Here is a 23,314-nt window from a genome sequence, read left to right as displayed (position 1 = left end):
ATATGTTATACTATAATGACACTTAATGATGAGTCTATCAGAACTGATATTTTATGTAAAAATCACATTACACTGAAAAAAAAATTCTATTTTAAGAAATGATATTGAGGGGCCTATTATTTTGTTGAATGTCTTACAACATTAACCATTTTTATAACAAATGTGAAGAGCAAATTTACAGGATTTAGCAGGTTTTGGCAGCACAGTAACCACTGACTGACCTGACCTCAATTATTATGAAACAGCTGAACTAGTTCAACACTGGCATTTAACATCAACATCCATTTATGTAATAAAGCTCGAACTTATGATCCTTGACTAATAAGAGTGACATTAATAAAATTGGTTATTTTATTGATTAGAAAGGTTTTGCTGACTGAAATGTTATGTTCCTGGTGCCATAAGTGCTTTGTAATGTGTCTCCTGATCAAATATTCAAACTCACATTCACCGGAGCTGCCATCAGGAACAATGAGGTATTTAGTGTCTTCCCAAAAAAACACATTGTCAGCTCTTCAACCCTGCAGTTTGTCAGTGACACAGCTGACTCCAAGAAATAACTGTACAGAAACAAAATCCAATATTGTGCTGATTCTTCTGCAAATAACAATTGCTATTTCCTGTGTCTTTTGGGAAAGATATAAAAGAAAGGCCATTTTGTTTGCGCAGTCTCAAAATTTCTGAGTTATACCTTTTTAGAATATCACATTCTGGCCTAGATAAAAGCAAACCAGAAACAAATTAACTTGTTTCAATAAAAAAGGAGCTTGAGATCTATAAAAACACAGACAGTGTTGTATGCTGGGTCACATGGGCATGACCAATATGGTATGTCTAATTCAGATGTCTTTATAAACACTGAATGCCAGACCTCACCCACTTGTTAACTTGGCTCCTTCTGCTCTAACCTTTTTGTTTCTCGAAGGCTACCTGTTTTTGTTTTTTTTTTGTGTCTACCTACTACAAGACTAAAATTAAGAACATCTATACTGACAGACTGAAAAATGGCTCCAGGAGTTCCTAACTGTCTTTACCGTGAAATACCCCCGTCCATCTCCTTCTCTGGGTCTGGATTCATGGCTACCTACCAGATAGGGGTTGCGCAGTGCTTCCTAAATTACGCCCCTTGGATACTTCGTGCAGCCCCTTGTGTCCTTGGTGCATCTGCTGGGTCCTTGGTGGCAGCTGCTGTGGTCTGCGACATGAGTTTGAGTAAGTGACTTTAACTTTTGCTCTAAATTTTCTTCCTTTAACATATTTTTAGCTTTTACTTATTGAAAGTCATCTCTCTTGCAGTTAACATTCGGGATGAGATGCTGCAGTTTGCAAAAAAATTGACGGCAACCACACTTGGCCCTTTGAACCCCTCAGTAAATGTTTTCCACTGGTTAGAGTGCATTCTGCGTCAATATATACCTCCAGATGCTCACCAACGGGCCCATGGACGTCTTGCTGTAGCCATGACGCGCATAACAGATGGCAAGCACATTGTCATATCTGAATATCAGTCCAAAGAAGATGTAATACAGGTGGGTTTGCACGTAAAGTTCACTCTTCATTGAGTTACTGGGTGAACAGGAAAACTGGATAACTTTAGAACCTAAACCACCATGTGCACTTCAAAAACCAAAATCTTACCAAGTGTATTTTTCTCATTTCTAGTCAAAATATCTCATCACACTTAAAATAAGACATAATCACCTAAAGAGTAACTTGTAAGTGAGATATAAGAACTTATTTTTAGACAATAGATCTTGAAAATTTTAATTTAAGAAATCTCACCAAGATAATTTTCACTTGCTCCATTGGCAGATTTTTGCTTGAATTAAGCAAAAAATAAATAAATAAATGAAAAAAAAAAAAAAAAAAATCTTGAAAGGTCTTTTGTCTAAAAATAAGTTCTTATATCTCACTTACAAGTTACTCTTTAGGTGATTATATCTTTTTTACATTTACTTTTACATTTATGCCTTTGGCGGACGCTTTTTTTCCAAAGTGACTTATAGGGGAAAAACCAAAAAAAAAAAAAACAAGAATAGATTAAAAACATAAAACAGTCGTACAATTAAAACAGTGTCGTACAGAAAAATAAAAAGCAAAATAATAGGCTAAAATACAAGAATACATAAAAAAGACATAAAAGCAGCTGTACAATTAAAAACAGTGAAATAAAACTACCAAGTAAAACAACAGAATAAACATAATAATACATTTAAAATAAAAAATAAAAAAAAAAACTGAATTTTTTTTTCTTTTTTTAAGTGTGATGAGATATTTGGACTAGAATTGAGAAAAATACACTTGGTAAGGTTTTGATTTTTGCAGTGTAGGATTCCTCCATGGATTTTATACCAGCATCTTTATATTCCTATGTCGTCCACAGGCTCTACTCTGTAGCTGTTTCGTGCCTGGGTACTGTGGTGTGCAACCTCCATCCTTCAAAGGCGAAGTAATTTAAGATCACTTTCTCACCAGCTCACTCTAAAAACACCACCTGATCTGAATGACAACATACACTGTCTTATTTTGCAGCATTATGTGGATGGAGGGTTCACTAGTATGCAGCCAGTGCTGTCCCAGAATCACACTTTGACGGTGTCCCCGTTCTCTGGGGACATGGACATCTGTCCTGCAGACACACCCTGCATGTGGGACATGGTAGTGAGTGGAACCACACTGAGGGGCAACATTGCAAACAGTTTCAGAGTGATCAATGCGCTATACCCCATGGCGTTAGAGGTCAGAATTCTTTTATATCTGTCCATGTATGATTTACTTTTTCCATTTATCACATGTTTAGTTAATGCTTTTCAGAAATGTCTGTGTAACCCATAAAGACCCAGTGCTACTTTTGTGGTTGTTCCCAAATGAATGTTTCTCTATATGTAGCCTTTCTTAAGTGATTTATCACCATTGATTGTAATTTTAGCTTTGTTATTTTGCGTTTGTTCAGTGTAAATCATACATTTTCCTATATTTAATTTGCTGATCATGTAAATGTTCATTAAAGCTCAGAGGAAAGTTGAGGGTTATTATGTCAAAAACAGAGAAAACTGTGTATATCAGGTATTTTCCTATATTTGCTTTACTGATCATGTTGATGTTCATTAAAATTCAGATTAAAGTCCAGGGTTATTACATTAGAAACAGAGAAAACTGAGGAAAAAGTGACTTTTTCAGCAAAGATATCAGTAACTATTTCTAAAAACAAGTGTCTCCATCCACTGTCATTGATCCAACTCCATGGGTTTTACGAGTGAATTAATGTTGTAGAAGATGACGTTTTTTCCACGTTCACTACAGAGCCTCTGAACATCCAAATGGGTCATATCTGATGACCATGAAAAGATGACAAACTGCATTTTACACCAATTATGTACATGGATTGGTAGGATTAGGAGATCAGAAGTTAATAAACATTTTAGATCAGTAGATGGTTTTGGTCGCTAGTGGAGGTTTGGGTCTTTATGGTTTAAAATATTAATTTATGTTGTTCTAATCCTTTACCTCAAGCTTGAACTAATCATCAGTGGTTTAATTTATCTTTATATTTCATGTAGTAAGCTTCATATTCCTTATTTGTCAACATCATATTTAGATTAATGTGAATTGACACAACTTTGTTCATTATGTGGTGAACTTTACCACATAAAAACCCAAACACTCACCAGTGACCAAAATCATCTACTGATATAAAATGTTTAATAACTGTTGTTTCACTAATTTTATCAATCCATGTCAATAATTGGTGTAAAATGCCATTTGTCATCTTTTCATGGTCATCAGATATGACCCATTTGGACGTTCAGAGGCTCTGTAGTGAATGTGGAAACACCGTCATCTTCTACAACATTGATTCACCAGTAAAACCCATGGAGTTGGATCAATGACAGTGAATGGACACACTTGTTTTATGTTCAGTTAATGATATATTTGCTGAGAAAACCACTTTTTCCTCAGTTTTCTCTGTTTCTTATATAATAACCCTCAACTTTAATCAGAGCTTTAATGGACATCTACACGATCAGTAAATTAAATATAGGAAAATACGTGTTTTTCACAAAAAAAAAAAAAAAAAATGCAACAGATGATAACATTATAATAAATGGTGATAAATTACTTATAAAAGGTTAAATTTATTTGGGAACTAAAGTAGCACTGGATCTTTTTGGGCTAAGTCAGCAAACTCTGACTACTGTGACTCATTAGAACGACGTCAGATAAAGTCTAGACAAACTATTCACATTTTTACACTGAAAAGCATATTAATTAATTAATTCATAGTTACTCTGTTTCCAAGAATCAGAGGTCATCTAAATAATCACACACTTATTCTCTCCTTTTCCTGTTAATCTTATTTCATAGATGGTTGCACATATTCATAAATAGCTGACATTTATACCATATTTCATTTATTAAATGAATACCCTCTTTAGACCATGTAAGTTGTTTTATTTGTGATTGAAATCTGAGATCACTGCATCAGAATTCATTACTTTGATTAGAGGACTGATTAATAACTGATCAGTTCAATAAGTTATTGTCTTAATGGATTATTAATTTAACTCATTCTGTTCCTGTTATGGGTAAGGTAGATGGTGTTTTAAGAAAAATGAGGTATGATTTGATGACAGTCAAACAGTCATTTAATTTCCCGCAGTTATAGCAAATGATTTAAACTTGATAAGTTGTCATCGAAATTCACACTTTAATTATGTTCATACCCCTGTGTTTGTGTTTCTTTTATTATTATTATTATTATTATTATTATTATTATTATTATTATTATTATTATTATGTGTCCTGTTTTTTCATAGACTCTAGAACAAGCCTACCACAGTGGCTACAAAGATGCCAGTCATTTCCTTCTGACTAATGGTGAGTCAACTGTGTCTAAAGGGAAACCCTCTCAGAATTTCCAAAATTTTCTGGATGTTTCTTTTCAATTTGTTCTTCTTTTTGAAATGTATCCTTTTGCTCTTTCCCTCACATGAAGATATTGCTCCATATTCAATGGTGATACATCACGTATCCCTGGGGCATCATAACTATAACCAAATTAAAATGAGGCCACATCTGGAAGCCACCAAAGAGGAAGAAGAGCATGTGAAATTGGAAAAGGCAACGTCTGCTCTGAAGTCATTCACAGAGAATAAATGCGTAAAGACAGACAGTTCGACGGAGCATGAGTCAACCTGCAAATCAACATCAAATGTCAAAATGGAGAGTGGAAAAGAAACCAGTCTCTATTTTGATTTGATAACGAATGGTATGCTTATCACACACACAGTTAAGGGAAATTTGGAAAAGCATGACTTAACTGTTAATAACTGAAACTAATGTAAAACTTTATTTTCTCCCTTAAAACTTCTGTTTCAGTTTTGCTGGGCAATTTGGTGACCTATATGAGCATGTTCAGCTTGCCCATGAGAGTATTTTCCTTCCTGCTCCTTCCGCTCACGTTGTTATTCTACACCATACTCCAGAGCAGGCAGAGGTAATTCACCTAAGTACAATATAGAATACAGACAGGACATTTAGAACTACTGAACACACCAAAGCTTTACACTGTGTCTACCTCATTTTGACAATAAATATTTTCTTTTTTATAAAATAATATTGCACCATTTACAACTTAAATTATGTTTTTTTTTTCCCTGCCTCTGAAGGGAAGTCAAGGGGTATTGTTTTTGGTGCAGTTTATTTCTTTGTTAACACTCTAGCAGCAAAACTATGGGTTAAATTCATACCAGATTGGTTTTATAGATTGCCAGTGACCCAGAATATATCTGATTACATTTTGGGAAAAGTAGGTCAAAGTTCAAATTTGTTATGAATTTTTAGATCCCCCCCCCCCCCCATTTACTTGTCATAGATGAAATTTCAAATGTCTGTAGCAGCAAAACTATTACTTGAATTCATACCAAATTGGGTATAAATATTGCCAGAGACCCAGAATAGATCTCATTACATTTTGAGAAAAGTAGGTCAAAGTTCAAATTTTTTAGGAATTTTTAAAATCTTTTTTTCCCCCCATTTACTTAGAATGGGCAAAATTGTACATGTCTGTAGCAGCAAAAGTATTGGTTAAATTCATACCAAACTGGGTTTATAGATTGCCAGTGACTCAGAATAGATCTGATTACATTTTGGGAAAAGTGGATCAAAGTTCAAATTTTTTAGGAATTTTTAAAATCTTTTTTTTTCCCCATTATAATGGGCAAAATTGTACATGTCTGTAGCAGCAAAAGTATTGGTTAAATTCATACCAAACTGGATTTATAGATTGCCAGTGACCCAGAATAGATCTCATTACATTTTGGGAAAAGTAGATCAAAGTTCAAATTTGTTATGAATTTTTAAAATCTTTTTTCCCCCCATTTACTTATAATAGGTGAAATTTCAAATGTCTGTAGCAGCAAAACTGTTACTTGAATTTATATCATATTTGGTTTATAGATTGCCAGTGATGAAGAATAGATGTGGTTACATTTTAGGAAAAGCAGGTCAAAGTTAAAATTTTTTATGAATTTTTAAAATATTTTTTTCCCCATTTACTTATAATGGGCAAAATTTTACATGTCTGTAGCAGCAAAACTGTTGATTAAATTCATACCAAATTGGGTTTATAGATCGCCAGTGACCCAGAATAGATATGGTTACATTTTGGGAAAAGCAGATCAAAGTTCAAATTTTTTATGAATGTTTTAGTATGTTTTTTTTTCTCCCATTTACTTATAAAGGGCAAAATTTCAAATGTCTTTTAAAAACATCAATTTTGTTTCAATTTACCTCAAACGTGGCACATATATATGGAGGCAATTAATATGCTGACATCACCATATGCATAGACATTACATCAGCTGGATCCATGCCAAAATAAGCTAAAATACGTACGAGGGGCGGGGTTTGTTGTGCTTGGCACCACTTGTTTAAAGTCACAGTTAAGAAAATCTTGATTAACTGATATAGTTTGGTCAAGACACATAATTTAACAGTTTATCAGTAATGCACCATGATTTGATTGGTGTGTGATGTGGTTTGTTCCTTCTGTCTGTCATGGCTAGACTGGAGTTGTGGTTCAGGCTGGCTCCAGAGTGGATGTTCTGGTCTTGGCACGGCGTGAGACATTTCTGCCTCTTCTTTTACAAAATAGTTGTCTGTACCATCAGGAAAAACATCCAGGACAGGTAAGGCTGCACTCCTACTTAAATGATTAACATTCTAATAGTGATCAGTGGTTGCAAATGTACTTTTTAGACTGTGGTTGTCATAGTTTTGTACATGTTGAATGCATCGTCTCTTTCTGTCTACATGTGATCTGATCCAACTCAGGCTAATCCGTCTCCACATCTCTGTGCTTTAGGACTATGCCCATCATCCTGCTGTTTCAGTGGCTCAATATTCATACAAAATATGAGAGCATACAGAGGAAGAATCACTCTACACTTTTTCTGAAGTTTCCCTCTTTTTCTCACTCGGAAGATCGGAAGATGAGCACAAATCTTCCATCCCACCATGAAAATGACGCAACAGTGACAGAACTATTACACTGAATTTACTGAAACAGGCCACAAAGAAAAAATGAAATATTTTTTTCTTTATACAGTTTGTGCATGTTGTAACATAGGAAAAGCACAGATTTGATATATTCTAAGATGATAAACATTGTAAAATACAAATATAAACATAACCACATGTTACATAGCTAAATTGTTTGTTCACAGCTGTGGTGCTTGATTGTATTTTGGTGCTATTGAGCAAAATTTCAATAACTACTTGTCAGAATATAGTAGCTTAAGTGATGTGACAGGAAATAAAAAATCTACCTACTTTTGTGGAGTTTCAAGCTGTAAAAAAAAAATCTAGCCATAATGCAGATTTTGGGTCATCACAGATGTTTCTGATAAGCAGGAGTAAATATGTGATTGACAGCTATAATTACTGATCGCTGATCAGTTTCAGTCTCTACTCCATGACCTGAAATGGAAGCTTGGACATTTGCATCTCCTCCCAGAGACAACAACAGGTCTTATATATTTCTATTCAGTATGTGATTTGGTGGAGAATATTGTGAATTTTTTTCTCAATTTCTCCTCTTGCAGTTTTGAGGTGATATTAGGTGAAGTCAGACCAAGTCTCAACTGGACTCAATCCACAAAAACATTCATGGAAGGTAAATTCTCCTATCAGTGCCCTTGACCGAGGTACTGGTTTAGATATGGAGTTGGTCACACAGTGGATGCCCACTGCTCCTGATGGGATGCCCTCTCGGGTACTGGAATGGGTTAGGATGAGCCTGGAACTTGTGCTTAATTTGTTCCAGGTAAGAACATGTTTGTAAAACTACAGTGTGGTTACAGTTAAACTGCCAAAAGATGGATCTGTGTTTCTTAGTGATTAATAGGTTTTGCTCTAAAGACCATTCATTTTGTGTCAACTGATGATGTATTTTACAGTCCTTTGTGACTTAATAAAACAATAATTGACTGCTGAAGAAAGTGAGGATGTCAGTGGTTCATCAGCTGACTTGTGTGAGGAAGGAAAGTCATGCATTCAACTAGTAATACAGTTTTACACTCCTGAAAATAACATTTGTGGGTTGACCCCAGTGACAGTTTTGCTTTAGGGCACTGGGGTGTTCCTAATTTCCCACTTACTTGGGAAGTAATAACTAGTCCTGTGATTTCCCATTTTAACACTGAACTCATTCAGTCTTCTCCTTTTCAAGTGTACATTTTATAAAACTGTAGATCAGCCTTATGTTGAGCTCCAGTATGTCCCTATTTGCCTTTTTAACATTGGCTGTAAAGATTGGAAGTTTTATTTAAAAAAAGAAAAACAAAAAACAAAAGAAACATTCATGTAAGATCAGAATATAGGCATACTGTTGTTTTTTTGCCTTAGGAGAAGAAATTTCTGAATTTCTTGGTTTAGTGTGCTTTTAAAATCAAGTTGTAGACTGCAATCATGAATATACAACAGAATAAACTGCTCCTTTAACTTGTCTTGTTCCAGTCTGTGTTATTACAGCAGGGTTAATAGTGAAACCTTGCATTTTCATGACCACTTCCATCCAATTTACTAATTTTCAGTTTTGTTGTCAGTCACTGCAGTGCATTTCTCATATCAGAACTGAAACTCTTTAAACTATCAGTTCAATTTCCATATCATATAATCACTTCTGCGCATCATAAAAGCAATTTCTCATTACTCTGAACATACAGCAATTACTTTCATTCATCCAAATAATTGCTTGTGTACTACTGTCTACGGTCTGCTTTTATTTATTTGTATTTATTTATTTATTTTTTTACATTATCTATTGTCATATTAGTCTGAATACATTTTGTAGCTTTTCAGTCATTCAGTTATTCCTCCCAAAACATTTAGGCATTCATTCATTGGAAAAGGATCACGGAAAAGTGTTGAGCTATTTTCATAACATGTCAAGCAGATTTTCCTTCTATTTTATTTCTATTTCTTTTTGTAAATATGTACCAAATCAAATGAATACGACATGTGAAGAATTGCTCTGAAATACAGACAAAAGTGTCAGTGCGATTAAAAGCCTTGACAGTTTTCACTATAAAATACTGAGTCAACTATCATATTGGTAACATGGCGAAACATTTTGACTGTTGTGTTCGTAAACAGTAGCATGAGGACTTGTCATTCTGATATTACTGATAGTTTCAATGGCATTAATATTCAATTTTGACACAAAAATTAAGCATTTTTAATGGCCATTATTTTGAGAAATGCACCTATCATTGGGCAGACAATAATAATGGAAGAAATGCACTTACTGACAATAAATGTAACTAAATATAAGTTGCCACTTACATATATGTAGTTTCATGAAATATCCACAAGATGGTGCCTTGAGAACAAAGATGGATCTCAGTTAAGTTTGACACTTCTGGAATCTGTAATGCACAGTGATATTTAGACCAGATCTCCTGGCTGAACCTGGACCAAAGAAAACATACCAAACAAACATTAAGGTTATCTGTATTGGAACATCACTGAAGCGCGACACTGTCAATCCAAAGCCCAGTTAGGTGAATTTAACTTTCTTCAGTCTTTTCCATCTTCATTTTAACCATCCTGTAAATTTCTACAAATGAGTACGTACACCTACAAAGGACAAAAAATTATACCCTGTATCCTCACATGTTCAATTGTCCATACAGATGGACATATTCAACCAGCTAATCCACCTGTCACACTCCTGCTTGAATGGTAAAATGTGTTGGCACAGAGCTGGAACACACCATTTGATCACTGTGCTACATGTCCTTTTCATACAGATGGTCTATTACCTGCAGAGAGATCCTCTTATATAATGAGTGTGGATGGATCATACGGATAACACACACATCTGCTGCTGCCCTACACCAGCCACTGATCCGGCCATTCAGCAGGCAAAGCAGCTGGCCATGGCTTAGACCGAGCATGGTGTCTGTACAAGAGAAAGATGGAGGAGTTCAAATATTCATGTGGCTTAATAATGTCACTGTATTGTATAATTTCTCCTCTCCTCTCCTCTCCTCTCCTCTCCTCTCCTCTCCTCTCCTCTCCTCTCCTCTCCTCTCCTCTCCTCTCCTCTCCTCTCCTCTCCTCTCCTCTCCTCTCCTCTCCTCTCCTCTCCTCTCCTCTCCTCTCCTCTCCTCCCCTCCCCTCCCCTCCCCTCCCCTCCCCTCCCCTCCCCTCCTCTCAGGCATTAAAAATTGATTTAGGAAAATGAGTGGCATGTCTAAAATTAGACCACAGTCTGGTCCCTGTCTCTTCGGTGATGATACCTCTAAAAGTACATGACCTTTTTAATAATCCGCTTGGCGACAGGGGAAATTGAGTGTATTTAAGTGATGATGGCACTCGTGGCCATGTTAGGGTTTTTGTCATTGTTTGTAATTTTTGGACCTGAAAAGGTGGTTTGCTGTGCCAATGGAACAAGATAGTTGTGGTGATATGACTGTGACTACGTCACTGCTTGTGGTCAGTGGAGGCACATGAAAAGGCCTTCCATACAATATAGAGAAGAGGTTTTTGTTCTGAATACAATATCACGCACCATTCCTGACTGAATTTAACACAAAAAAAATCAAACCAAGGGTCCTGTAGTCCAACGGCATATTTAAGACATTAATTGGCATTCGTTTGAGCTTTCAAGGTCACTTAAGGTCAAAGGTCATGGCACCAAATGAAAGCCCATATGTGACTTTCTATCTATTGCCAATAGTAATTATATCAATATCTTCAACTGTTTTCAAGTTATAGCACTTTGAAATTGGTCCCATTATAAACCAATGAGGATTTTTAAAATTTCAACAATTCATAAAACATTCAAAAAGTAGAAGCACTCGGAGAACGCAGACCTACACCAAGGCAGATCAGTGCCCCCCCGCCCCCCAATCACCACCAAAATTTAATCATTTGTTCCTTGTGCCAGTATCAACATGTCCTGAAATTTTTATCCAAATCTGTCCTTAACTTTTTGAGTTTCTCTTGCACACAGACAGACAGATAGACAGACAGACGAACCAACGCCAGCAAAAACATAACCTCCTTGGCGGAGGTAATCAATATTTATCTATTCCTTGAACAAACTTGGTAGACTTTGCCCCAAGGAACCTCTGCTATGAATTTCAATTGATTCTGGCAGATGGTTTTGGACAAGAAGTTTGCAGAAGTCTGAACATAGATGACCTTGGGTTTGACCTTTCAAAGTCACTCAAGGTCAAAGGTCATAGTACCAAATGAAAGCCCATATGTGACTTTCTATCTATTGCCAATATGAATTATATCAATATCTTCAACGGTTTTCAAGTTATAGCACTTTAAAATGTTTCCCATTATAAACCAATGAGGATTTTAAAAAATTTCAGAAATTCATAAAAAATTCAAAAAGCAGTATTTCTCAATTCTTTGAACAAACTTGGTAGACCTTACCCCAAAGATGTTTCACAACAAATATTAAGTTATTCTGACTGATGGTTTCAGAGAAGAAGATTCTTGAAAATGGTTTACGGACAGACAGATGGATGGATACCATCGGACTCTTCAGGCCGATGGACTAATAAAAACTACCTCAGATGTTTATGTTTATGTTGTTTATGTTTATGCATTTGGCAGACGCTTTTTTCCAAAGCGACTTACAGGGGAAAACCAATTAAATCACTCAATCAATCAAATTTTATTTATGTGGCGCCAGATCACAAAAAAGTTATCTCTTGACACTTTATATATAGAGTTGGTCAAAACCAGACTCTAAGCCAATTTACAGAAACCCAACAGAATCCTCCAGGAGCAAACACTTGTGACTGGTGACAGTGGTGAGGAAAAACTTCCCTTTAACAGCAGAAACCTCGAACAGACCCAGACTCCTGGAGGATGGCCGTCTGCCTTGACCAGTTGGGGTTAAAGAGAGAGAGTAAAGAAAGAGAAAAAGAGAGAGCGATAGAGATAGAGACTGGGGGAGAGGGGGAGAAGGGGGGAGTAGGGGGAGACACATGGAGGCAGTTGAGGATAAGTGAGTGGTGATGATGAGGGCAGGGAAGAGGCCGGACCACCGCAGCAGGTCCAGAGACAATCCCGGAAGAATCTGTGATAATCCTGGGAAAAACCTTATTAGAATATTTAAAATGGAATGTTTGAAAGTGCTAGGACAGGAGGTGCTCTCGGAAGAGCTGGGTCTTCAGGAGCTTCTTGAAGATAGGCAGGGATGACTCTATTCTTGTAGCACTTGGTAGAGTGTTCCACCAACGTGGAACGACCCATGAAAAGAGCCTGGATTGTCTTGTACAAGGTCTGGGGACCACCAGACAACATTCCCCAGACGAGCGGAGTGGTCGTGGGGCAACATAAGCTTTTATTAGTGCACCTAGGTAGGTAGGAGCAGACCCACTGAGAATTTTGTAGGCTAGGATTAAAGATTTGAATTTGATGCGGGCAGCTATGGGTAGCCAGTGTAACTCAATGAGTAAGGGGGTGACATGTGCCCTTTTAGGCTGATTGAAGACCAGACGCGCTGCTGCATTCTGGACCATCTGTAGTGGTCTGACAACACAAGCTGGGAGGCCCGTTAGAAGAGCATTGCAGTAGTCAAGACAGGAGATAACCATAGTCTGCACCAGGAGCTGGGTGGCCTGTTTGGTTAGGTATGGCCTGATTTTTCTTAGGTTGAACAGAGTGAAACGGCATGATCGGGTGACAGAGGCAACGTGATCTGTGAAGGTCAACTGATTATCAATCATGACTCCCAAGTTACGTACTACACTGGTAGGAGCCAGAGGTATGGAGTCAATACTGATATCACCTCAGATATCAGTATTTATTGGTGCTAGCTGATGATTAGATTTACATTGTCAAGATGCTATCTGCATTGATAAAGTACAACAAAATACCTGAAACCAGAGGAAAAAAAACCCACACATCTCGTTTACATGAACCCTACTTTCACATTGGGCAACATTTGACCGATCAGATGAAGTCTCTGTAAACTACTAGATTTAGAATAAAGCAGAAAGACATGGGGCCTACATAGCTAATATAGCTTTTATTTAAGTATCATGTATGGCTGCAGAGGCATGATGGATATCCTGTGCTGTAGGACATTAAAAACCTATAGACATTGGAGGAAAAGTGGTTGTGAGGTTGGATTAATGACCCTCCAACTGTAAGCAAGTTACCAAGACATGTTTTTATGTGACTTAGATGATTTCAGACAAGCTAACATGTGAGAGAGGGCTTAAATTAATAGAGCAATATGGTGCACTCATGTTGTGTAAAACCTCACTTATGGTATTAGCTGGGTTTGTGTGTGTTAATGTGCATATGGGGTATTTGTAAAGCGTATTTGTTGCGTGTGGTAGCCTGTGGCTGGTACTCTCATCTCGACCATCTGACTTTTTAACCCTGCTTCCTTAATCTGTTTGACTCAGCCCACACTCACACATAAACACAGAAAGGACTCTTATTTGTTTTATTTGTCGTTATCTTAATTATTGTTTGAGTCACAGTCAGTGCAAGATCCAACGAACATTTTTTTTCTAGGGTTAAAATGTCTTGTGTTAAATTAAAAGTATATATTGTCACTGAAAATAAAAAAAACAAGCAGCGGCATTTGTTTTAAATGTATTCACTAATAAATTTATTTATTTAAATTTTCTTTTGGTTATCTATCAGTATATCATCATGGGAAGAGTGACATAAAACGTCCAAAGAGGCCCAATACGTGACCTAGTAGCACTCCTTGTTTGTTTATCCGTCCTCAAAATGGGTAATCTGTAGGATCTGGAGGGGATAATTCAGATTAAATCAGACTACTCAATCATCAGAACGAAACAGATGTTGTCAGGTTTCACTAGTGAGCACAACTTGAATGTTTTAATGAATGAATGAGTTAGTTGTGTGTGTGTCCTCCGTGCACTTCTTAGACTCTCCTGGCAGAATTCTGTGATCCTACCAGGTATTAAACAGCAACAGATTGGAACTTTTCTGTTCTTTCGTTCTTTCTATATTTAAAGCCGAGTAGATTAGATGACGAAACGCTGCCCGATGACGATGTTTGGCACTGAGAAATGTCTTGCCCATATAAAACAGACTGTTCTGACTCTTTCACTTTTCACATCTTCACCTCTCCCCTCAATAAACCTCTCATGACTTTATCTTTAGGTATTTCTCAGCAGAAATACTGCCCTGTAGCTGGGCTGATTTCAGAACATACTAACAACAATGTGACCAATTAATCCAGGGGTGTCAAACTCATTTTAGTTCAGGGGCCATATTCAGCTAAATTTGATCTGCAGTGGACTGAACCACTAAAATAATAACATAATAATATATAAATAATGTCAACTCCAAACTTTCCTCTATGTTTTAATGTAAAAAAAAGTAAAATTACATTATGAAAATGTTTCCATCTACAAACTATCCTTTCAAAAGATGTGAATAACATGAACAAACTGAAAAAATAAGTGTAATTTTGACAATATTCTGCCTCAGTTTATCATTTACACATGTACATTATAACTTACAGATCACAGTGGATCTACTAATACACAAAATATTTAATAACAGACAGAATCTTGTTAAAATTGTACTTACTTCTCTTAAGACATTTCAGGTTGTTCATATTTTTTGCGAAATTATACTTTGATTTAGTGTAAATACATGAAAATATTTACATTTGCAAAGAGAAACATTTGAAGTTGACATTATTTATATGTTATTATGATAGTATTTTACTGGTCTGACCCACTTGAGATTGAATTAGTCTGAATGTGGAACCTGAACTAAAAGGATTGTTAATATCTTAGTGTAATTTTTGCATTTCACAAATTCATCCCAAGGACCAGATTGGACCCTTTGGTGGGCCGGATTTGGCCCCTGGGCCGCATGTTTGACACCTGTGCTCTATGTTTTAGTGTAAAAAAAAAAAAGTTTAATTACATTATGAAAATGTTTCCATCTACAAACTATCCTTTCAAAAGATGTGAATAACATGAACAAACCAAAAAAATAAGTGTAATTTTAACAATATTCTGCCTCAGTTTATCGTTTACACTTGTATATTATAACTTACAGATCACAGTGGATCTACAAATACACAAAATATTTAATAACAGGCAGAATATTGTTAAAATTGTGCTTACTTCTCTTAAGACATTTCGGGTTATTCATATTTTTTGCGAAATTGTACATTGTTTTAGTGTAAATACATGAAAATATTTACATTAGCAAAGAGAACATTTGAAGTTGACATTATTTTCATGTTATTATGATAGTATTTTACTGAATCCTGCCCACTTTAGATTGAAATAGTCTGAATGTGGAACCTGAACTAAAAGGATTATTAATATCTTAGTGTAATTTTTGCATTTCACAGATTCATCCCAGAGGCCAGACTGGACCCTTTGGTGGGCCGGATTTGGCCCCCGGGCCACATGTTTGACACCTGTGCTCTATGTTTTAGTGTAAAAAAAAAAAAAAAAAGTTTAATTACATTATGAAAATGTTTCCATCTGCAAACTATCCTTTCAAAAGATGTGAATAACATGAACAAACTGAAAAAATAAGTGTAATTTTAACACTATTCTGCCTCAGTTTATCATTTACACATGTACATTATAACTTACAGATCACAGTGGATCTACAAATACACAAAATATTTAATAACAGACAGAATCTTGTTAAAATTGTACTAACTTCTCTTAAGACATTTCAGGTTGTTCATATTTTTTTGTGAAATTATACTTTGATTTAGTGTAAATACATGAAAATATTTACATTTGCAAAGAGAAACATTTGAAGTTGACATTATTTATATGTTATTATGATAGTATTTTACTGAATCCTGCCCACTTTAGATTGAAATAGTCTGAATGTGGAACCTGAACTAAAAGGATTGTTAATATCTTAGTGTAATTTTTGCATTTCACAGATTCATCCCAGAGGCCAGACTGGACCCTTTGGTGGGCTGGATTTGGCCCCCGGGCCACATGTTTGACACCTGTGCTCCATGTTTTAGTGTAAAAAAAAAAAAAAGTTTAATTACATTATGAAAATGTTTCCATCTACAAACTATCCTTTCAAAAGATGTGAATAACATGAACAAACCAAAAAAATAAGTGTAATTTTAACAATATTCTGCCTCAGTTTATCGTTTACACTTGTATATTATAACTTACAGATCACAGTGGATCTACAAATACACAAAATATTTAATAACAGGCAGAATATTGTTAAAATTGTGCTTACTTCTCTTAAGACATTTCGGGTTATTCATATTTTTTGCGAAATTGTACATTGTTTTAGTGTAAATACATGAAAATATTTACATTTGCAAAGAGAAACATTTGAAGTTGACATTATTTATATGTTATTATGATAGTATTTTACTGAATCCTGCCCACTTTAGATTGAAATAGTCTGAATGTGGAACCTGAACTAAAAGGATTGTTAATATCTTAGTGTAATTTTTGCATTTCACAGATTCATCCCAGAGGCCAGACTGGACCCTTTGGTGGGCTGGATTTGGCCCCCGGGCCACATGTTTGACACCTGTGCTCCATGTTTTAGTGTAAAAAAAAAAAAAAAGTTTAATTACATTATGAAAATGTTTCCATCTACAAACTACCCTTTCAAAAGATGTGAATAACATGAACAAACTGAAAAAATAAGTGTAATTTTAACACTATTCTGCCTCAGTTTATCATTTACACATGTACATTGTAATTTACAGATCACAGTGGATCTACAAATACATTCATTCATTCATTTTCTGAACCCGCTTTATCCTCACTAGGGTCACGGGGGTCGCTTGGAGCCCATCCCAGCTGCATAGGGGCGAAGGCGGGGTACACCCTGGACAAGTCGCCAGTTCATCGCAGGGCTGAACATATAGAGACAAACAATCACTCTCACATTCACACCTATAGGCAATTTAGCTTAACCAATTAACCTATCAGTGCATGTCTTTGGATGGTGGGAGGAAGCCGGAGTACCCGGAGAGAACCCATGCAGACACGGGGAGAACATGCAAACTCCACACAGAAAGGTCCCACCCTGTCGACTGGTGTTAGAATCGAACCCAGGACCTTCTTGCTGTGAGGCACGAGTGCTAACCACTGCACCACCGTGTCGCCCTCTACAAATACACAAAATATTTAATAACAGGCAGAATATTGTTAAAATTGTACTTATTTCTCTTAAGACATTTCAGGTTGTTTATATTTTTTGCGAAATTATACTTTGTTTTAGTGTAAATACATGAAAATATTTACATTTGCAAAGAGAAACATTTGAAGTTAACATTATTTTCATGTTATTATGATAGTATTTTACTGAATCCTGCCCACTTGAGATTGAATTGGTCTGAATGTGGAACCTGAAGTAAAAGGATTGTTAATATCTTAGTGTAATTTTTGCATTTCACAAATTCATCCTAAGGGCCGGACTGGACCCTTTGGCGGGCCAGATTTGGCCCCCGGGCCGCATGTTTGACACCTGTGAATTAATCCATAAAACAGCCACAGGTGACCAAAAGCATCTACTGATCTAAAATGTATAATATCTGTTGATTCACTAATCCTATCAGTACATGTAAATAATTGGAGTAAAATGCAGTTTGTCATCTTTTCATGGTCATCAGATATGACCCATTTGGACGTTCAGAGGCTCCATAGTTACCATGGAACCACTGTCATCTTCTATAACATTGATTCACAAGTAAAATCCATGGAGTTGGATAAATGACAGTAGATGGAGACACTTGTTTTTACATTCAGTTAATGATATCTTTGCTGAAAAAGTCACTTTTTCCTCAGTTTTCTCTGTTTCTGATGTAATAACCCTCAACATTAATCTGAGTTTTAATGAACATTAACATGATCAATCAAGTATAAATATAGGAAAATACCAAAAAGCAAATTACAGATGAGAATATTAAAATAAATGGTGACATATCACTTAACAAAAGGGATTTGGGAACTGCCACAAAAGCACCACAGGGTCTTTATGGGTTAAATTAACACCAATGAAGTTTTAGAAGTTTCTTTCCCATGACCAGCAGAAAAAAAAAAATTAGTCCATCAAATTAATTAGCAAGACGTTTTGTTTTTTTTAAAAATTTGCCTTGGGTAATTTTATAGAGACTGTTGCTGTTATTTTCACACATATCTTGCTTTCCACTTATTATATTCATCACTTGATTATGTGATGATTTCACTTAAAACCACAGTTTGATTCACTGGCTCCAGGATTTGGAGTTTAATGATAATGCTTAAAGGCTCCTCAGCTGAGGAACTGAAGAAGGGAACTGTTTTGTTGTACTATTTTTCACTTGCTTTTGGTCATAAGATGTTAAATGCATAAATGGGTGCATCTATGCAACTGGGTACATTTGGTACCTGGCACTTTGCCAACTTTTTTAGACCCAATAATAAAAGACAAATTTAGACATATTTCCCCCAGGTTGTACATAATGATGATCTCAGATAAATGCAAAACAAAATTATACTCTTGCTCTGAGCCATCCCAAAATTAATGAATTTTTAATAAAATATTGGGGCCAAAAATAGGACCAAAATTGGGACATGAAAAGCTACCTAGGTGTCAGAGCATTTGAGCTGGAAAACATGGCTGTAAATGGTCTTATATAGCGCTATTAATAAAAACACTGTGTTAAATTTGACAATCCTAGTGGTTTTTCTAATCCAGACATGTAGGTTTTTCATGAATCATCAGTCTCATTCCAGGTTTTGTATGTAACCCATTGTGTCCCCTTGTGTTACATGCAGAACCTGCCCATTTAAACACAAATAAATCACAAATGATTTTGCAACAGCAGTCATTTTTGTGAAACACTCTGCCTTGCATAATTAGTTCAATTCCCAAAATGTACATGTGAGAGAATAAAAAGATATTTTAAAAAATAGTAGAGTGTAATTTTGGTGTCCTTCTCACCATGTCACATACAGATTTTTGTATTAAATATAATGTAAAATAATATAAACATGTGTTTTATCTAAAAAAGAGTTTCTCTTTTATCTCAGTAAGCATTTAATTTTCAAATAGACTCAAAGTGCTTCAAAACTTGCTTCATAACATTAGTCTGCATCTGGTTTGAATGTTTGCGTAAAGCTTAAAAAAATTGATGTCCGTTTCAAGTCCATGTCTTACCTACATATTACATATTTCAAGTAAAAATCTTATCTCTTATCTATAAATACCTACTCAAATATGTATAATACATGCATATAAATTACTCTGCTGACATGACAGAGACTGTTGAACACAAAATGTGTCTTGATCAGACCCTTTAGTGGAACACAGACAACATCTTTTCAAGTACAGCATGGGTGAGTTCCATCATCCTATCATCCTTCACATTGTTGCATGCAAAGCTGAAGCTCCTTCACAAAATCCAAAAGTCATGGGAGCTGTAGTTCTTGACTCATAGTTTAGTTCCTTCACATCACTGTTTTTTCCCACAATGATGGTTATGATGACTTTATTTATGCATCACCCATGACACATAAAACATCTCAAAGTGCTTCTATTGGCTGAAAAGCCCGAATGCAACCTCTAATAATCTACAAAAGCTCCTGCATCTGATCTAATAATGAATCCTACTCATTGCTATAACAATGACAACCCTGTCAGGACTGAAGTCATGAAATGTGCATCCTTTTTGCATTTCATGCTAATTAGTTAACGCCACATTTGGTCCAAATATTGTAAGTGTGAAGCATGAAGATTATTTTGATGAATGAAGCATTGATAAAAAGGTGTGAATACAAGCTGTGTTTTGTTTTCCATTAAAATCTGGCCTTTTCCCTTTATTGCGTACGTGTAGCAAAGAATGACAATCAGATTTTATCACAAGAGACACAGTTAATTATAGATGACAATGCATGAGACACACACACACACACGCACACACACACCGTTCGCTGAAAGGAGGGAGGCCCTGGCTTTAACAGAAATAAACTGCGTGCTAGTTCTTTCCTCTATCTGCATCCTACGCCTATTGTGCCCTCCTCTGTCTGTCTTCTCACTTGCTCCCCATATCTCTCACTCCGTTGTGGAACTTTCCATCAAAGCTTCTCATTAATGAGTACTCTCATGCATCTTTAAGCACTTGACAGGGATCTTCCACTGTGCAGTTTAAGCTCTTTGATCACACAAACTCACCCATAAAAGTAAACAACGCATTTCAGTCCATATGCAAAATAACAAAAGGAAGAAAGTAACAACTAGATATACCTAAACTAAGTTGATAAAAACAGACCGAAACATGGATGAACCCAGCACTGACCCACATCTATGTTTATATAATGTGAAAGTATTTAAGTGTGTGGGCCTTTGGAAGCTCAAAATGTTTAATGTTATGTCATTCCCGGCAGATTAACTTCAGACACTGCATGCAAAAGATAACACTCCTCCTGTCACCTACACAAATAGGATCATGAGTGTTTGGGCTAAAAAAAAAAGCATCTTCCTTAGCCAGTCATGTTATATCCACATATACTCAAAGAAACATTAGTTGATGCACCTTATTAAAGGCTCCCACAATTACCGTATGCTCCAGATGTCATCCTTCCAAAGCCGGTCACACAATATTTTAGCACCTTTCCCAGCGTAGGACCCGGATGGATGCTGCTCGCAATCTCATTATGTGCTGAAATTTCCTCAAGGTGTGTAGGAGTGTTACATGCATATAGCAGAGTAATGTGAGCTCATACATGCACCTTGAACTTATGTAAGAAGAGATATCTCGAAACCCTAATGTCAGAAAGTACGTGTTTTATATCACCAGTTATTACTTTAGTTTAGAGATTTATGGTAAAACATTCGATTTGCAAGTCCTTATGTTAGGATGAACCAGGATTTTTGATTTATATGTATATATATTTTTATACCACAAATACTGAAAAGAATCTGGAACTATCTATTATTAAATTTGGGTAATCCCTGGATTACATTACTGATTACAATTTTGATGAGGTATCTAGTGACTGTAATGGAATACAATTTTAGTGACCTAACCAACCTTGCCAAGGATGCAATCGGATTGACTGGCTGTGGGTTAAACCCCACTGTTCCATCCACACACACCCACACACACAAGTGCAAAAGCCATTTGAGTCCCGGGTAATGTGACATTTGGATTTTGCATTTCATATGTGAAACCACAAAGCTTAGCATTATTTGGATTGAAAATGCAGCTGTTATTGTAAGCTTAGAAACCTGGCCTGTCATCAGACAAAGATAATACTTTCCTAATTGGTTGAATTGTGTCGGTAAATTACTTCAACGGCTGTTTTGGATCACTGACCGATGCAGTGTAAAGCAATATCCCCTTCAAATTCATCCTATTCAAAAATTCAATAGGATGATTTTTTAATGAACACATTTTGCTGTTGTAGTATGTGGTGCTGACTAAAAGGAAAGTCTGTTGTGACATCCTACCGTCAGAGTTCTGTTCCATCACTAACACAGCCGCCATTAAAATGTAATGCTGAGTGAGCGTGGCGTGAATATTCATTTTAGACAAATGTTTTAAAGGGAAAAAAATGGGTTTTCTTTTAAATTTTACATAAAACAGCAATAATAAACAATAGTAAGTAATAAACAATAATACTTTGAATTCTACATATGACTTGGCTTGTGTTTGAGTTTATGTGTGTGACATACATACAAATTTGTTTGTGTCAGGGATCTATTTCACTTGCAACCTATTTCCGCACCTGCTTGTAACGTATATATGTGGCTGACAGCCCATTATCAGCAACTAGGTAGCGTGTGAACTGTCCGCTCTTGTCTCCTTGCGGGCGTCATTCATCCCTCCTTTCTCTCTTTTCATTGGCAGCTCCGTTTTCACTCTTTGACCTTGAACGTCCCTGTAATTTCCTACAGCCAAGTAGTAATATTGCGGGTCATGCACTCTTTTGAGGATTCAGGTTTTTGTGAAGAAAATGCAAAAAACAGGAACTGGAGCATTTTAAAGCCTTGAATGTTGCACACGTTGCGTTACTGTCTCCAGCATTGTGTAACAACACAACAGTTGTAATGACGGTGCAATGACACAGAATAAAATTCAGCTCTAAAGTTCTGTGTTATCACATCTATCAATTAGCATTGCTAATTAGACATTTCTAAACAGAACTTGTCTTGCCATGACAAAACACATTCCAAACCAATCTACTGTAGAGCCATTAAAGTCTCCCAGGGTTCAGAGAGGGAATAGTCAAACAGAGCTTATAGTTTTGTCAAGGTTCATTTATGCATTTTGAGGCCATGCTATTCTACTTCTATTCTACTTACTCTTACTATCTTACTACACTATTAAGAACTGTATACGTATTGTCACGTACATTTGTGCGAACATGTCAGATGATGTGTTATTGCTTAGGGGCCCCACATTAGTCCCACAAGCGTCCATCAGGTCGACTTAAGGCCTTCCTTTGTTTGCTAGTGCAGGCTGTTAGATCTCCCCCCACATTAACTTAATTCTAAATGCATCATCAAATATGTTATTAGCTTCATTTTGCTTTCTTTGTCCATTTAATGTTGAGTGGCTTGATTTGACTACATAAATCACTGTAAATTTCCTCTTACTGCTTCCAAGCCCATTATGATCTAGATGAGTAGAAGTGTGGCCCCAGATAGCAAAGAGATACTGAGACAGATCTGGAACAGGATCGCACCCCGAGTCAGCCTGAAACCGTTTGGCAGATCCGTCCCGGTGTCCAAACACACATCGGGCTAAAACAGGTACTGCTCCGCGAAACGGATCCTCTACAGA

At 36.2% G+C, this 23,314-nt stretch overlaps 1 protein-coding gene across 1 annotated transcript in view; it reads left to right on the top strand.

The window, feature by feature from the left end:
- lgr6 (leucine-rich repeat containing G protein-coupled receptor 6) overlaps positions 1–8,793 on the top strand; it is a 61,353-nt gene extending 52,560 nt beyond the window's left edge. Inside the window, exons 19-27 of the mRNA XM_030139005.1 lie at positions 1,018–1,212; positions 1,297–1,529; positions 2,384–2,449; positions 2,533–2,739; positions 4,818–4,878; positions 4,997–5,269; positions 5,380–5,497; positions 7,068–7,190; positions 7,367–8,793. Of these exons, the coding sequence (XP_029994865.1) occupies positions 1,018–1,212; positions 1,297–1,529; positions 2,384–2,449; positions 2,533–2,739; positions 4,818–4,878; positions 4,997–5,269; positions 5,380–5,497; positions 7,068–7,190; positions 7,367–7,556 (1,466 nt within the window). The 3' untranslated portion in view covers positions 7,557–8,793. The remainder of the gene's footprint in view (positions 1–1,017; positions 1,213–1,296; positions 1,530–2,383; positions 2,450–2,532; positions 2,740–4,817; positions 4,879–4,996; positions 5,270–5,379; positions 5,498–7,067; positions 7,191–7,366) is intronic.
- Positions 8,794–23,314: the final 14,521 nt, after the last annotated feature.

This window comes from Sphaeramia orbicularis, chromosome 7 (assembly GCF_902148855.1).
Source record: "Sphaeramia orbicularis chromosome 7, fSphaOr1.1, whole genome shotgun sequence".
Classification (NCBI taxonomy): Eukaryota; Metazoa; Chordata; class Actinopteri; order Kurtiformes; family Apogonidae; genus Sphaeramia; species Sphaeramia orbicularis.
Note: the sequence above shows the minus strand (reverse complement) of the source record. Positions and strands in the feature narration are given on the sequence as shown.